Source organism: Rhinolophus sinicus, chromosome 6 (assembly GCF_057876585.1).
Source record: "Rhinolophus sinicus isolate RSI-liver-muscle chromosome 6, RSI-T2T, whole genome shotgun sequence".
In the NCBI taxonomy this organism is placed as follows: domain Eukaryota; kingdom Metazoa; phylum Chordata; class Mammalia; order Chiroptera; family Rhinolophidae; genus Rhinolophus; species Rhinolophus sinicus.
In genome coordinates, this window is record NC_142506.1 from 39,185,611 (window position 1) to 39,199,626 (window position 14,016).

General features: G+C 36.3%; 1 protein-coding gene across 8 annotated transcripts in view; it reads left to right on the top strand.

Moving 5' to 3' along the window:
- Window positions 1–224: 224 nt before the first annotated feature.
- TRIQK (triple QxxK/R motif containing) overlaps window positions 225–14,016 on the top strand; it is a 102,207-nt gene continuing 88,415 nt past the window's right edge. For 3 of the 8 annotated variants that reach the window (XM_074316288.2, XM_074316290.2, XM_019717493.3), the window contains exon 1: window positions 225–381. Coding sequence is in view for 1 of the 8 variants with exons in the window: in XM_074316287.2 (XP_074172388.1) it covers window positions 3,209–3,256 (48 nt within the window). In the remaining 7 variants the exon portion in view is untranslated. Of the gene's footprint in view, window positions 382–405; window positions 570–3,098; window positions 3,257–14,016 lie in introns of those variants that run through there. The other 5 variants (XM_088799061.1, XM_019717495.3, XM_074316287.2 and 2 more) reach the window with 4 other exon arrangements.

The following is a 14,016-nucleotide window of genomic DNA, read 5'->3' on the forward strand; positions in this document are numbered from 1 at the left end:
GGAAGAGTACAATGATCAGAACATACATATATGTTTTATGTTTATAAAACAAATTGCAATCCTTAATTGCAATTTCCACAGTCAAATTTGAGACAGTTATTAGAATCTGATACTCCATCCAAACGAATGTAAAACCACAGGGCCTTCGCATTTCTGTCCAGGACCAGCGCAGAGGCGGGAGAGAGAAGGTCCAATCGAAGCGCATGCTGAGGACTGGCCCCGCCCCCTCCCATCGATTCCGCCTCTTTTCCGTGCCGCTTGCTGGGAGTCGAGTTGTGCAGCTAGCTCGTCCCGCCCCTGCCTCTGAGTGACAGGAACCGTGGACTGCAACATTTCCAGCCGGTCACGAAGTTTGTCGGCCTTTGCCTTGGCTGAGCTGAGGTGTGTGTGTCCCTCATGGGCGAGTTCTGGGGAGGCGGGGGAGGGTCTGCCCGGGAAGCCTACTTAGTGTGCTCCCAAAGCGTTTTGGAGATGATCCTTCCGATCCTGGGAGCCGCACTTGGGCGGGCTGGGCGGACGGAGGCTCTAGAAGAGGACGAACGCGGGCCCTAGGAAATCCAGTAGATACGGTAATGATTTAAGCACCCCTTCTGGCCAGCATGGCGCTCGCGGTGGGGGTGGGGACGATCTGAGCCAGGTTCCGGCGGTGGGTGGGCGTGGCCGCCGCAGTTGCTAAGGAACGCGCGGTTTCCGCCCTGCTGGCGCGTCTGGCGAGGGTATTCGGCCCCACCTATCTCCGGAGGCTGTCCACTGATGTAGGGATTGGCTGCTTTGTGCTTTGGTGCGTCAGTTAATTTGCGTCCGTTTATTTCAGTCTTTCTTTCTTTGGGTTCTGTAGTTCTCTCTCAGGCCTTCCTCTCCCATTTTACTCCTCTCCAAAGTTTTCTCCTCTTCCCTGTGTTAATGACCCAGCTTTTTACATTTCAGAGAAGAGCTTTAGGGAGCATGAGATGACTTTATTGTGGATGAGACAGGTGTGTGTGGGGGGGTCTTGTCTTTTCCTGGAGCTTGGTAAATCTCTGAACCCACAAGGTGCTGGTGTCCACGTGGATGACTAGGAAAAGAGAGATAGGAGATACAGTTTCTTCTACCTGGAATTCTTTTTCTTGTACGTTTGTTCTCAAGGAGCTTCTTTGGAAGTTGAGGCAATTCATTATTGGACAATATATGATCTCTCTTTCAGTCTTTACTGTGGAGAGCGGTAATACTAAGCGTATAAATCCCTCTTTTTCCTTCATTGGCCCATATTTAATAATTATAACATGGTAACCACAGATAACCATTTCTAATATCTTATTTGCTCGTATCAGCTGGTACCAAATGATGTAGCCAAATAAACATTCCAGAGAGAAAACGAAGAAGCTGAAAGTCGGCTTTTATTTCCTTCTGCTTGGTTTGCTATATACATCCCTAAGATGGAAGCTTTTACCGCTTGTTAACACTGGGAAAAACCTTGGCCTACAAGTCAGGAAACTGCCAGGATTAGGGGATGTTTGTCCTTGGGCAATAAACCTCATAATTGTTATCTGTAAAGTGAGAATACTTACATGTGCCCTTTGTTTCTGAAAAGTAAGGAGGAATAATTGATTGTGAGAGTAGTTTTTAAAATAATGATCTACACAGATGTAAATTGTTACGGATTACACTTTCAATTCTTTTGTCTACATGATAAGAATTTGTAAACAGATAATATGATCATTCAGCTTAAAGTATTTTCAAACTTCCCTTGTAATTTTTTAAATTTATTTTTTATTTATTTTTTAAATCTTTGGGTTATTTAGAAATGGAGAAGAAACTCATCTCTCCATTATTCTGTGTTAGTGCTGGTTAGGTAGCACCTGAAATGTCTTGCATTGCATTCTTTTCCCCTTTTACATCATTAGGTTTTTACAAGAATATACATATATTGAAAGGATTAGGAAAGATTATTTTATAATCCAATGATGAATGACCTTTTTTGTAACTTTGAAAAGCCAAGGAAAGCTATTGATTCTCTCCTAAGAAAAAACAATTGGAAGCGTGAGTGGACCCTAGACTAAGAACACATGTTTTTGATCAGTTTAAGGAATAAAGAAATCAACTCTTTAGCCTTGCCTAACCCCAAAGAGAGACTGGGTAATTTATGTATATACAAACTTTATAACTGGGAGCATAGTGGGGTCTTTCTTTTTTCTTCCAGAGTGCATCTTACCATAGCTTACCTTAGTTAGTTCATGGTCATCAGCCAACCCCTAATCCTTTTTCTTTTCTCTTTTTTAAACATTTAACAAACAAGACCTACCAATGCTCAATAAATTGTTGCTGTCTTTCAAAACCATGTAAGCTCTATTTTATTACAAACGCCCTTTGACCATTCTCTTAAAGCATATTCCTATATTTAAGCGAGTAAAAAGAGAACTTATCAAATATGGGAAAATACTAAATTATGGTTTTGAAATAAACATTAAATACATAAACTTTCTCTTACCAAGCTCCATTTTGGACAAAGAAAAGATGATTACATTTAGTATATGCCACTGGAATATCATTACCTGACTTCTAAAACTGTTTTCTTCAACTTAAGTGAATAATCTTTTAAAACATTTTAATTTCCTGTGGGTAAAAAATATTGTTCTTGGTTCCACTGTGGCTTTTTTCCTGATTTCTATATTAAAATAGAATTCTATAAGTAGAGTTCTTTTCTTTGCTCAATTTCCTTTATATAGCTTTATCGATAAAAGTGGGCATCAGTAGTGGATATTATCATTAGATAAAGAAAACATTGAAGAGGGAAAAATATATTGCTTTTGTAATAAACATAAGAAAGTGTATTAGGATCACCTGTTGTTTCTTTAGCACTTACAATTTTATTCATACTGTTTAATATGTTAAAAGATATTAAAACTTTCGAGGGTTTATTTGAATGAAAATTGAATTGGGCAGCACCCATGTGGGGACAGAGCCCCAGAGAGCAGTAGGTTCTCGGCCTCACGTGGAAAGGTGCTGGCTGGGGTGGTAGATGGCCATTCGGCTGTGATTGGTTGATCATCAGCTGTAACCAGTTAGCTAATTTTCCACTGATGTAACTGCCGTGGCTGTGTTGGTTGGTTGGTTGGCAGGCAAAGAAGCAGATGGCGGATTGTGGATCGTGTGGATCCTACTTCCTGTATTTCGCCTGGCCTCCAGCGAGACGGGGGTACAGGAAGACCCCTTGTTGGGGTACAGGCGGATGTTTGCTCCCTGTGTTTCCAACCCAGCTGCCAGCGAGAATATAGAAGTATAACTCCCCTATCTATGGCTCTGTTGGTGTTCCTTGTTGGCCTCACCATATCCTACGTTCTTAAGCGGGGATCGGGAGCTGAGACCCTGCATGACAACTCAGTTTAGTAGATAGAAAGGAACTCAAAGGAGCTGTACAAAATGACTTTTATAGGCAGAAGGGAGTTGGAATGAGGAATTTATACTGGCAAAAAAGCAGATTGGTTATTGCAAGGTTACTTTCCTTTAAAAGGTGGCAGGGGCCTATCAGGCAAAAAATGTGACTAGTTAGTATTGATCAGGTGATTACTGATAGATTAGTTTAAGATTCCATTTCTGGGAGAGCTGAAATTATAATTAAGTCTTGGTTTGGTGAAGTGGGGCTTAGCTCCATTTTGGGCCTGTTATCTTTTTTTTAACAAGTAGTTAACAACTCCCTCCTTTACACTTCATTTCTGGTGGAGGAACTGCATTAAGGACATATTACACAGAACATTCTAATGGAATTAGAGTTTTTAGGGGATCAGTAAATAATAGGTCTTTTTCTACTCTTGCATTTGTAAACAGACAGGTGGAGTTTGCCCCCAACTTACACATTCTTTCTCAGAACCTAGACTTTAGTCCAACTGAGAGAAAATTTCAGTGTGCAAAACAGATACACTTACCTAGAGCTACTGCTCTGAATGGTCCAGGGCAGAGAGGGAAGTAAAAGAAGGCAAACCTTTAGTGTTTACAGACTTATAATTGATTATCTCTACCCATTAAAGTGATACGGATCAATGGATTTTTGCCACAGATCAGATAATTCTCCAATGGGGAAACTATGAATAAGGAGTGGGAGGTCAGGGCTGTTGACCTTGTGCTTTGTTTTTCAATCCTACGTTTTGCCTCTGGGCCATTTGACACAGGAAATCTGAAAATTAAGTTCATGAACTTGTTGCAACAATGTTGCTAACCTTTTTTGATATCAGAAAGATGATTCATTATGAATTTGTACCAACTGGACAAATAGCTAACCCAATTTACTATTTGGAAGTGCTGAAAAGGCTGCGTGAAAAAAGTTAGACGACCTGAACTTTTTGCCAACAATTCATGGCTCTTTCATCATGATAATGCTGCACCAGCTCACAGAGGACTGTCTGTGAGGGAGTTTTAGCAAGTAAACAAATAACTGTATTGGAACACTCTCCCTACTCACCTGATTTGGCCTCCCAATGGCTTCTTTCTTTACCAGAAGATAAAGGAAATATTGAAAGGAAGATATTTTGATGACATCAAGGGTAATCTAACGACAGCTCTGAATGCCATTCCAGAGAAAGAGTTCCAAAATTGCTTTGAAGAGTATACTAGGTGCTGGAATCACTGCATTGCTTCCCAAGGGGAGTACTTTGAAGGTGACTGCAGTGATATTCAGCAATGAGGTATGTAACACTTTTTGTAGGATGAGTTCGTGAACTTAAGTGTCAGACCTTGTATATGGAGGTGATTTTAAATTATTACATTGTCTTTAAAATCTACTGGCTTTGGGACTCTAAAGTTTAGGGATGCTGAATATTGTGTAATGTAGAGATCTACCAGCTCAGTGAAGAATGTCCTTCCCCCACATCCCACTTCAATGCCCAAAACATTTCCATTGAGTACCACTGTCCCAGTGGAAGTTCCTTCATGTAGACACATGAGGCTGGGCCAGATTTACCCCTAATCTTTGTTCCTATGTATCCATGTTTTAGATATCAATAGATTTGGCTCTAAGTATGAAGGTTTAATAAAAATACTGCTTAGAATATGTTTTTTGGTATTCTCCCAAAATGATTAAAATGTTACTAATGGAAAATTGTGATAAATATTTTATAATATTTGAGATTCAGGAGATTACTTAACAGGTAAGGATCGTAGAGTCTAGAAGCAAATCTTTTTATATCTGTTGCTTACATTTAATCCTTTCTTATATGATAGAAATGTTAATTATCTTTGCAACAATACAGTGTGATATATGTTTTCATGAAAAAGAAAAGATGATTTCTTAGCTTACCTCTTACTTTTGAAATGTTAAACAACCAATAGAAAAATAATACTCTGTACTCAGAGGTTTAAGAAACTCTGTTTTATTAATCAGAGGGTGCAGGCAGTTCCATAAATGAGAGGATCTTATCAATTTCATGGCTTTCAAGCCACTGAACATAGAGAGTGACCTCATGAATAAAATAGTTTAGTTCTTTTATAGTAGTGTTATGTAGTGACACAGTTGCAAAAATAGCAGACCAATTAGATTGCACATCTTAAAATTTTGGCAAAGACAAAAAGGAAGATGGTTTAATCCAAAGAACATTTTTTTAATATACTTTGAATATTAAAGTATTCAAATATCACAGAATGTGGAATCATAAATTATATGAATACTTGTGGCAAAATCCTAATTGTGGATTACAGTTTATAACCTACACCAGATAGAAGGTACACTGGAATTAAAGTTTTAGACTTGGCTCCCGCAGTGGATAACTCATTTGTTGAATTTTATGTTTCCAGGCATCAAGTTCTTTCCTTGTCCTTGAATAGAAAGTGTTGAAGATTTGTGAGCTGCTACCATTTTCTTTTCTGAAGAATATGCTTGGATATCATAATCTCATTGTTCACAGTGATTCAGTAAAGCTAAAATCTCTATGGGAAGGGGCATATCAGATATTTTTCAGGATGGGAAGTTATAATTTTAAAAAGAACCTCCCGATTTCTGCTTCTATTTTGTTTGTTTTCTAGCAGTCCATTGTCTGTGTCCTCTCCTCAACATGCCCCTCCCTATACATACCCACATTCAGTCAACACTGGACTATGTAGAAATGAGTTATACAGTCTCAATGCTAAAATATTCTGGATAAATTTAGCATTTGAAATGAATAAGTAGAACAAAAAAGTCCCACAAAGCCAAGGGAAAGGAGGAAGTCAGCAGAAGCTTCAAAGGCATACCTATGAAAATCTAAGAAGAATTTAAACGAAGAAAAGCATTTGAGGAAAATTTTTGACATTTAATACATAGCCTTTATGGATAGGAGAGCTCTAAAGAACATGAAATTAAGTGACAGTAGGAAGATTGTAAGGTAAAACAAAAAGATGACAAAGTAACTAAAAATATGGCAACTATATTTTACATTCCTGCTGTAGTAACTACCATAAATTTAGTGACTAACATAACACAGATTCATTATCTTATAGTTCTGTAGTTCAGAAGTCTGACATAGGTATCATTGGGATGAAATCATGGTATCTGCCAGCTTTACTTTCTGGAGGCTGTGGGAAATAATCTGTTTCCTTGCCTTTCCCAGCGTCTGGAGGCTGTCTACATTCCTTGGTTTATGGCTCCCACCATTCATCTTCAAAGACAGCAACATTGCATCTCTCTGACTGGTCTGCTGTAGTCAAATCCCCTTCTGACCACAGCTAGGAAAAGTTATCTACTTATAAAGACTCACCTGGATAATCCAGTATAATTTCTCTACTTCAAGATTCTTCGTTTAATCACATCTGCAAAGTCCCTTTGGCTATGTGAGGTTACATATTTGCAGGTTCTGGGAATTAGGACTTGGTTATCTTTGTGGGGGGGCATTATTCTGCCTACCAGAATATATTAAAACCATATTTGATGCAGTGAAGAGCAGAATTGATATTACTGTATAAAATTTAATTGGTGTGGGGAATAGACATGAAAAGTTCTAGCTAAAATATTGAATTCATGAAAAGAAGATAATTTATGGAGAGAACAGAATGAAGCCCACTATATGAATATTTGGAGTTTCTGAAGAAGAAGCTATAATATAGATAATTGTCCCTTAAGAAGAAAACAGCATTTAAAACAAGTAATAAACAATAATATGAAATAAAACTTTTCTGAGCTGAAAAAGACCGGTGAATGCAGAAAAAGGGCTTTTCTTATATAAGACTTGACAACTCAAAGAGACACAATAGCAAAAATTTTTCAAATTATGATAAAAATTTTTTTATATGTATCTAGAAAGATAAAAAATACCATATTACTGTGAGGAAACAAAATTTAGGCTGGTCTCATATTTCTTTTCTGTAGCATTAAATACCAGAAGACAACATAACATTTTTAGAGTTTAAAAAATTTTTTTCATACAGTTTGTATTTCTTGTGTGATGGTAATAGAAAATGACTCCTAAGTATATAAGGGACTCTAAGCTACATCCTGTTTGCTTTTTTGCTGGTCGGAGAGGATAACTAAGTCATACAACAATTGATTAAATGATGATAAAATGTAAACATGGAAGTTCACATGTATGTAAACTGATGGTATATCCTAGAGTCCTAGAAAAGAGAGGTGGCTTTAAATAATTATGTTAAATGCAGTTAAAAATTGCAAATATAATAAACTGCTTGCAAGAGAAGATATGTAATGTATGAGGTGTGATTAAAAACTATGTGAATATTTAAATTAAAAAAGATTGTTACAGTAAAAGACACATTGCCATTAATCCCCCTCAAAATACTCCCCCTTACTCCGAACACACTTATCCCATCGTTCTTGCCACTTTCTGAAGCAGTTCTGGAAGTCCTCTTTCATGAGTGTCATTAGTTGCTACTGTCATGGATACCTTGATGTCCTGAATCTATTCAAAATGTTTACCTTTAATGGTCATTTTGACTCTAGGGAAGATCCAGAAGTCACACGGTGCCAGATCTGGTGAATAAGGTGGATTAGGACACATTGTAATGTTTTTATTTGACAGAAATTGCCGTACCAGAAGCGCTGTGTGACACGGAGCCTTTCCATTGTGATTAAGAAATACAGTGAATGCTGCTGCCGAGTGCCATCCAACAGAAGGGCAAGGATCTTCAATACAGGAAGTAGCACATCAAACCTTAGTAACAGTGTGTGACAAGTTTCAACTTGTTCCGTGCAGTCAGTTGGGTGTGAGCTGTGGTTGAGAGGTGTGTTTTAATGTGTGCCATAAATCATCCTCCATTATAACAATGCTCCGTGACACATATCCCTTCTGGTATATGACAATTTCTGTCAAATAAAAAGTCCTCATCCACCTTATTCAGTGGATCTGGCACCGTGCAACTTCTCCAAAGTCAAAATGATTCAGGACATGGAGGTAGGCAGTACGACAGCGCAACTAAAGACACCCACAAAAGAGGACTTCCAGAACTTCTTCAGAAAGTGACTAGAATGATGGGATAAGTGTGTTAGAAGTGAGGGGGAATATTTTGAGGGGATTAATGGCAATGTGTCTTTTATTGTAATAAATTTTTTTATTTAAACATTCACCATATTGTTTGATCACACCTCGTAAAAATTAATTCAATAACAATAATCTAGATTGAAGTAAACTTTTGTAATCTTCTGATTTATTTATGCCAAGGGTGAAACTAGGTAATTCAAGAGTAAGAATAGGTTTTTAAACATACATACCTAAACTACTGATTGGCAAGCTGTGACCCATGGCCCACCCAAATCTGGCTTACTGCCTGTTTTTCTGTGACTTATGAACTAAGAGTAGTTTTTACATTTTTAAATGGTTGAAAAAAATTGAAACAGTATTTGGTGATGTGAAAATTATATGAAATTCATATTTTATTGTGTATAAATAAAGGTTTATTGGAACATAGCTACACCCATTTGTTTACATATTTGTCTTTGGCTGCTTTTGCACTAAAACAGTTGTGTTGAATAGCTGCAGTAGAGATGCAAATTTGGTGCTCTCATTGCTTTATGTTGCTTCTCAGAGCACTACAAATTGCAGTGACACAGTTATAACTTGATTTTGCCTCTTGACTCAAAAAGCTTAAAATATTTATGATTTGGCCATTTACAGGAAAAGTTTGCAACTCTTGACCTAAACTATAAATTTTAATGTGTACTACTGAACTTTGCTTTTCAGTTCAAGAGACCCAAATTTACTCAGTTATTGACCTTCAATGTTCTGTTTACCCCAGTATCTCTTTGGTCCTATATGGACTAGGGTTAAAACCAAGAATCTATTATTTTTTACATTTAATAACCCAATTTTTTCCCTCTGCCTTAAATGAAACAAAATTTATATAAAGATTTTAGAATTTTATTTCCAAAGGCAAACATCAGTCATTGCTGCAATATTATAAGAAACAATGAATAGTTTACCATTTTATGCCAAAATTCTGTGTGCTTATAGAAATATGGATGTACAGTATGTAATAAGTGAATTACATGTCAATTAGTTAATTGGCAAAGATTTGTTTGGCAGGTATAGGTGAACTGAAAGAGGGAATAGCATTGAAATGAGGTCTGGAAGGATGCCTGTGAATTCAAGGTAGCGAGAACTGGGATTAAGATAACATCAAGACAAGGAAAACAAGATTTGTAAACCCAATAAGCAGGCAGTAGTGTCATGTGGTTGGGAAATTAAAGAAGTTCAGTGACTGGAACATAATTTGGAGAAAAGTGGCTGGAGTTAAGGCAGTGAAGACCTGCTAGGCCAGGCCAAGAAGGCGATTATATGCCTTGCAATGCAATTATCACCTTGTAGGCAATAAGGATTCATTTTAGGTTTTTAAACTGTAAAACAACATGAGCGATTTGTATTTTAGAATAATGGTTCTTCAACTTTTTTCAAATACTGCACACCCTATAATTTTTACTACTATGACTATCACAGAACAAAGTTTTCAGTGGGTTATGTCTACTTATATCTTATTTATAACATTTTTTTTAATGAAAAAAATTGAAGGAGGATATAGAAACAGTCCCCTACTTACCTTAGCAACTTAGGTGAGCAGGTTGTTAAATAAATTGAAATCATTTTAAATTTTCAAAAGATTAAGAAGTTACCTGTAAGGTAATAGAGTAATCTGCCTGGTTATATGGGTACATAGAACTGCTTTAAGACCAAACAAACATAATGTGTGTGTGTTTTCACACTATACCACTTTTATATGTGGCTTAATAAAACTTTATGAACACTTGAGATGATACAAGTTACAGACTACTTGAATATATTTTAATTTTCTTAGATATTTTTTTAAAAGTTTAATGCTTAGCGTTTCTTCTATTAAAACTAACATGTTTGTTTTGAATGCCTGTATAGAATTTGACTAAAAACATATACTATTTTAAGCCATGGTTTAGATATATAGTGAAAATAGTTTCCAAATAATATTGTACCAGTTGGAGTTCATTGTATATGGCACAGAATACCTTTCTATAATCTAAAACATCCAAGACACATCTGTACCAAACATTTTAGGTAGGACTCTAGACCTATTTTATTATGACTCTCTTATTTTAATAACAGCTTTATTGAGATCTAATTCAGAACCATAAAGGGCATTTTAAAATATGCAATTCAGTGATTTTTAGCGTATCTTTTGGTATAGCCATCCGAGTGGGTGTGAATTGGTATCTCATGGTGGCTTTTTTATTTTTTTAAATATTTTTTACAACTTATAGTTGGTGATTTCTAGACCAAGTGATTTAACTAACAATGCATTATTTAATAAGGTTATCACATTGTTCATTTGTGTAGCTCGGTTCTTTATTTTTTTTAACATTTATTAATTTAGACATTCAATATTAATTTATGTTAATTTCAGGTGTACAGCATGTGAAACATAAGGTTAAACATTTGTCTAATTTAAGAAGTGATCTTTCTGCCTAGTCTAGTACCCACGTGACACTATGCATAGTTGTTGCCATGTTATTGACTAAATTCTCTATGCTTTACATCCTCATGACTATTTTGTAACTACCAATAAGTACTTCTAGTCCCTTCACCTTTTTCATCCTGCTTCCCTCCCCCTCCCAACTATCACCCTGATAAATATAGCATCCATCTGACACCATAATACTTATTACAATATTATTGATATATTCCTTATTCTGTGTACTACATCCCCATGACTGCAGTGTAATAATCAATTTGTACTTTTTTAAAATTAAATTTATTGAGGGGGTGACAGTGGTTAGCAAAATTACATAGGTTTCAAGTGTGCATTTCTGTAATACATCCTCTATATATCACATTGTGTGTTCACTATCCAGAGTCAGTTCTCCTTCCATCATGATACATTTGATCCCTTTTATCCTCATCTACCGCCCCTCCCCTTTACCTTCTGGTAACCACTAAGCTCTTGGCTGTGTCTATGAATTTTTGTTTCTTTGCTTGTTTGTCTTGTTCCTTTGTTGTTTTCAGTTTTGTATCTCAATATCAGTGAAATCATATGGTTCTTGAATATTTCTGTGTGGCTTATTTCACTTAGCAGAATAATCTCAAGATCCATCCAGGTTGTCGTAAATGGCACTATGTCATCTTTTCTTATGGCAGAATAGTATTCCATTGTGTATATATACCACATCTTCTTTATCCAATCATCTATGAAAGGACACTTTCGTTGTTTCCATGTCTTGGCCACCATAAATAATGCTGCAGTGAACATCAGAACACATATATCTTTACAGATAAATGTTTTCAGATTTTTGGGTAGATACCCAGGAGAGGGATTGCTGGGTCATACGGTAATTCTGTTCTTAATTTTTTGAGGAGCCTCCACACTGCCTTCCATAGTGGCTGCACCAATCTGCATCCCCACCAACAGTGTATGAGGGTTCCTCTTTCTCCACAGCCTCCCAACGCTTGTTACTGTTTGTCTTGTTGATGATAGCCATTTTGACTGGAGTGAGGTGACATCTCATTGTCGTTTTTATTTGCATTTCTCTGATGATTAGTGATGTTGAGCATCTTTTCATGTTTATTGGCCATCTGTATGTACTCTTTGGAGAAATATCTATTCAGGTTCTCTGCTCATTTTTTAATTGGATTGTTTGTTTGTTTTGTTGTTGAGTTGTATGAGTTCCTTATATATTTTGGATATTAGTCCCTTATCGAAAGCACTGTTTGCAAAACTCTTCTCCCACTCAGTTAGTTGCCTTTTTATTTTGTAGATGGTTTCTTTTGCTGTGCAGAAACTTTTTAGTTTGATATATTCCCACCATTTGTTTTAGCTTTTACTTCCCTTGCCTTTGAGGTCAAATTCATAAAATCCTCTTTGAACCCAAGGTCCATAAGTTTAGTACCTATGTTTTCTTCTATGCAGCTTATTTTTTCAGGTCTTATATTTAGGTCTTTGATCCATTTTGAGTTAATTTTGGTGCACGGTGACAGCACTCAAGTTTCACTGTTTTGCACATGGCTTTTCAATTCTCCCAGCACCATTTATTGAAAAGGCTGTCTTTTCTCCATTGCATGTTTTGGCTCCTTTGTTGAAAATTATCTGTCCATATTTATATGGATTTATTTCTGGGTTTTTAGTTCTATTCCATTGGTCTGTGTGTCTGTTTCTCAGCCAATATCATACTGTTTTGGTTACTGTTGCCCTGTAGTACAAGCTGAAATCACAGAGTGTGATACCTCCAGCATTATTCTTTTTTCTTAGGATTCCTTTGGCTGTTTGGGGTCTACTATGGTTCCATACAAATCTGACGATTTTTTGTTTTATTTCTTTAAAACCTGCTCTTGGGATTTTGATGGAGATTGCATTAAATTTGTATATCACTTTGGGTAATATGTCCATTTTAACTATGTTGATACTTCCAATCCATGAACATGGAATGTCTTTCCATTTTTTTGTGTCTTGTACAATATCTTTTAAAAATCTTTTGTAGTTTTCAGTGTATAGGTCTTTCACATCCTTTGTTAACTTTATTCCTAGGTATTTCATTCTTGTTGTTGCAATTGGAAAAGGACTTGTTTTTTTAACAACTTTTTCTGAGATTTCGTTGTTAGTATATGAATGCAATGGATTTTTGTATTTTGATTTTGTATTTTGATTTTGATTTTACTGTATTCATCTATGGTTTCTAATACCTTTTGCTGGCATCTTTAGGGTTTTCTATATACAGCATCATGTCATTTGAAAAAAGTGACAATTTAACTTCTTCATTTCCAATTCAGATGCATTTTATTTCTTTGTCTTGCCTGATTACTCTGGCGAGGACTTCCAACACTAGGTTGAAAAGCAGAGGTGATAGGGAACAGCCCTGTCGTGTTCCTGAACGTAGAGAAAAGGGCTTCCATTTTTCACCTTTAATTATGATGTTAAGTGAGGGTTTGTCATATATAGCCTTTATTATGTTAAGGATTTTCCTGCTAGACCCATTTTATTAAGTGTTTTAATCATAAGTGGATGATATATCTTACCAAATGCTTTTTCTGCATCAATTGATATAATCATATGATTTTTGTCCTTTATTGTGTTTATGTGATGTATCACATTGATGGATTTGCCGGTGTTGAACCATCCTTGTGCCCCTGGGATGAACCCCAGTTGGTCGTGATGTGTAATTTTTTTAATGCATTGTTGTATTCAGTTTGCTAGAATTTTGTTTAGGATTTTTGCATCTGTATTCATCAGATATTGGTCTGTAATTTTCTTTTTTGTTTTATCCTTACCAGATTTTGGTATCAGGGTAATGTTGTTGGCCTCATAAAATGAGTTAGGGAGTATTGTCTCTTTTTCAGTTTTTTGGAAGAGTTTGAGTAGGGCAAGTATTAGAAACTCTGAATGTTTGGTAGAATCCAATAGTGAAGCCATCTGGTCCCAGACTTTTGGTTTTGGGAAGGTTTCAGATGACTGATTCAATTTCCTTACAAGTGGATCAGTCTATTAGGTTTTGCAGTTCTTCGTGATTCAGACTAGGAAGGCTATATGTTTCTAAGAACTTGTCCATTTCTTCTAGGTTATTGATTTTGGTGACATACAGTCTTTTGTAGTATTCTTGGATGATCCCTT